A 3681-nucleotide genomic window follows, 5' to 3' on the forward strand; every position below is an offset into this window, starting at 1 on the left:
GCATCGATGCCAAACAACCTCACATTTATCTAACTAAGGTAAGATGACTGTAGAATTACTCTGTAGACGTGCTGCTTCTAAAAAGGTCTGAATGAATAACTGTAAAAAAGAATGGAAAAGCATCTCATCACTCATCATTTCTGCTCTTTATTACCTATTAAGATGAAAACTTCTCTAAAATATGAGTCTTAAATGACATTTCTGTAACATCATACTGAACACGTTGGGAAACAAGTAGAGCAACAACTGTGTGAAGCAAATATTGTCCTGTGTCCTATCAGAGTCACATGTTGGACAACAGCGCGCTCATTCTTCTTCATTCACAGCTCGCTGACGTTTATGGGAATGTGTTTTGCATCCATCTGGGAAGAGACAAAACCGTGTTTGTGTCTGGGTACAAGATGGTGAAGGAAGCCTTAGTGTTCAAGTCCTCAGACAGACTGGTTTTCTGTGGTCCTTCATGGTCAGTGGATCTGCCAGTTGTAACTCAATGTTTTCATTCGTTTTTTAATGATTTTTGGGGAAAATGTGAATGGTATAATGCATAAATGAAAATTGTTTGTAGGGGACTACCGTGATGCCCACCTTGACCTCTGTAATGTTTGACAAGACTCAATGGGAGACTCCTCACACCTTCAACCCTGGACACTTTCTCAGTGTTGATGGAAAATTTGTGAAGAGGGAGGCCTGTCTTCCTTTTTCTGCAGGTGAACTACATTCTCACCAAATGTACAGCACATGCAGCGTGATAAATCCCAAATATACATTATAATCCTGGGGTCTAATGGCTGTGTCTTTGGATTCTTCAGGGAAACGCGTGTGTCTTGGAGAAAGCCTTTCCAGGATGGAGATCTTCCTGTTTCTGGTCGGATTATTACAGAAGTTCTCATTCTCTACTCCTGACGAAGTAGAACTGAGTACAGAAGGAATTACAGGACTAACACGTGTGCCCCACCCTTTTAAGGTTTACGCCAAAGCTCGCTGAAGTATATGCAAAATGATATAGACAATGTGCACACGGCTTTGTGTACGCAGCCATGTTGGACGGCAAACTCCGTGTACACCACAGCGTGGCTGATGCTGGACTGTCGGCAAACGGCCAAGCTTATTTAACCGATTAGCAAAAGCGCTTGATCCGGAACATCAAAACAGGTATTTCAAAAAAACACAGAGAATCAATGTGGATCCCTACAATATTTCCCTCGAGAAGTTCACCAGTTTTATCGATTTTGAGCGAAAGCCAGATGTGTGATGTCCAGACATTTCCAACTACTTTATCAACACTCTATCACCCTACACAGGAGAAGCCCTGAAGGCATATAAAATTGTGGATGCCTACAGCTTCTTCGCGGCTGGATGGGCACAGAATATGGTCATCAGTCAGGTTCCTGATGACATCTTAGTAATAAAAGCTCCAGTAAGTACAGTAAAATTTGCCTAAACCCTCATTGTATAAACGGGATATTCGCACTCACCGGACAAAAGCAAATGTCCCAATACTTTTGCATGGTTTTCCATGTAATAAACACCATATTTAACGGATTTTGTATAATGGATTTTTGCTAACATTGAACAAAACCGGTCGCATGTACCGGACAAAGCAGTCTAGACATGCCCAGTAACAGAAGTACAAAATTAAAGCTCAGCACTGACACTTGAAGATTCGAGGAAAGTGGGTACCATATTTCCTTGATTAAAAGCCCGGACATTTATTTTTTTCAAACACGGTGCCCACAGTCTGACGTGCACCTGCTAATTCAGACACTGCAAAAGGCTGTGATTTGTCACTTTTATACTTTCACTCCTTCCTCTCCTGTCATATTTAAAAATTTTACGCAATGCGCACACAGATTACATTTCGATTGTGAATCAAATACTTTTGGCAGAAAAGTCTGCCAATATGACTTCACAACACAAGGTTGGAAAAAGACACTCAAATGACCTGCAATTCATAGAGGAAATTGTGCACCTTACATATGATTTGGAGGTTGATGATTGAAGGACAAATTAATCCAGAAAAAGCATAATCCAGAAAAATTGCATAAAGATGCAACAGAGAACTTTAAACCTGTCACACACGTCAACATCACTGCATGGCACAGAGTTGTAGAAGCATAAATCAGGCTTTAGGATTCTAAGGTACCACTCTGCAGCAGACAGAAAAAGGAGTGACTTGACCAAATGTAATCTTTGTAATGCAATAATGGTCACCGCTTATTGAAGGCAAGCGTTTTATAATTTGTGTAGACAGTCGTAAATAAAGTGAAAGAGCACACTTGCTAAACATAAGGTTCAATCATTTGCCGTTCATGCAATGTGGAAGTTGCCATCCAATATGGGTGTGTAAGCACATATCACATGATCCGTGGTATAAAAAGTTCAAATGCTTCTGGAGGAGATGGTGGGGTTGTCTTTTATTTTTGTCTTTTGCTATGTGACAAATGTCTGTCTCAATAAAAGGCCACAGAGAGAACACAGTCCACTTGTGTCATTCCTGAGTCCTGTCCAGTTAGTTAATTGACAATCTGCCAACAGGTCAAAATTCATATACACTCACCTGTCACTTTATTAGGTGCACCTTACTAATTCCTAGTTGGACCCCCCTTTTTTTTAGAACCACCTTAATTCTTTGTCACATAGATTCAACTAAGACTAAGCCACAGAGTCTGGAACAACCCCGGCCTCACAGAGAAGACAGAACCGCACATCTACCAGACTTGGGCACTCAGCACACTCCTCTACGGTAGCAAGGCATGGACTGCCCGCACCAGACGTGAGAAAAAACTCAACAGCTACCATCTGAGGTGCCTTAGACAAATTCTGCACATTGGATGGCAGGACAAGGTGCCCAACACAGAGGTCTTTGAACGCACCAACATGAGCGGCATGTACACCATTCTTGGGAAAAGGTACCTTTGTTGGCTTGGCCACACCAGGAGAATGGATCCGGGCCGCGTTCCAAAAGATCTACTGCACGGTGAGCTGGCAGAGGGCACTCGTTTGGCTGGTCGACCACGCCTGCGCTTCAAGGATGTCTGCAAGAAGGACATGAAAATGTGCAGCATCAATGCCCACACGTGGGAGTAGAGTGCAGAGGACTGTGCAGCCTGGCACCTTACTGTCAGAACAGGTGCCTTTCTGAGCAACAAGCTAGGAGGAAGGAGCGACAGCGGCAGCCTCAGCAGGCATCACAGTACATGTGCAACAAATGCAAAGACTTGAAAAGACTTTGCTGAGTGAATCCAAAGGCTTATTAATATGGATATTAAAGTCTCCAACAATTAAGATCTTATCAGCATAGGTCACCAAATCAGAAATGAAGTAACTGTACTCATCTAAGATTTTGGAATACAGACCAGGTGTGTGAAAGTAAAAATCTGTGCCATCAGAATTTGAATTTTTAAGGTTGAATGTTTTTAGCATCAAAATCAGTGTTTAAAGCTGAATTTCTAAGGTTGAATTTGTTTAGCATCAAAATATTCAGCCTCAAAATCGTCAACCTAAAAAAAATCCAACCTAAAAAAAAAAAATTCAACCTCAAAAATTCAACCTCAAAAAAGTCAACCTCAGAAAATTCAACCTAAAAAAAATTCAACCTCAAAAATTAGAAAAGCTGGTTATTAGCAATCAATCCCTGTCTCAATCATCCAATGTTTATGGAAGTAAATCTGTGACGTTGTA

At 41.4% G+C, this 3681-nt stretch overlaps 1 protein-coding gene across 1 annotated transcript; it reads left to right on the forward strand.

Moving 5' to 3' along the window:
- The first annotated feature begins 546 nt into the window (after positions 1-546).
- On the forward strand, positions 547-1005 carry LOC117519568 (cytochrome P450 2K1-like). Its single transcript, XM_034180853.1, has 2 exons — positions 547-707; positions 810-1005. Exons 1-2 carry the CDS (start codon positions 578-580, stop codon positions 983-985), a joined length of 306 nt encoding a protein of 101 aa, XP_034036744.1. The 5' UTR covers positions 547-577; the 3' UTR covers positions 986-1005.
- Positions 1006-3681: the final 2676 nt, after the last annotated feature.

This window comes from Thalassophryne amazonica, chromosome 10, assembly GCF_902500255.1.
Source record: "Thalassophryne amazonica chromosome 10, fThaAma1.1, whole genome shotgun sequence".
Taxonomy (NCBI): domain Eukaryota; kingdom Metazoa; phylum Chordata; class Actinopteri; order Batrachoidiformes; family Batrachoididae; genus Thalassophryne; species Thalassophryne amazonica.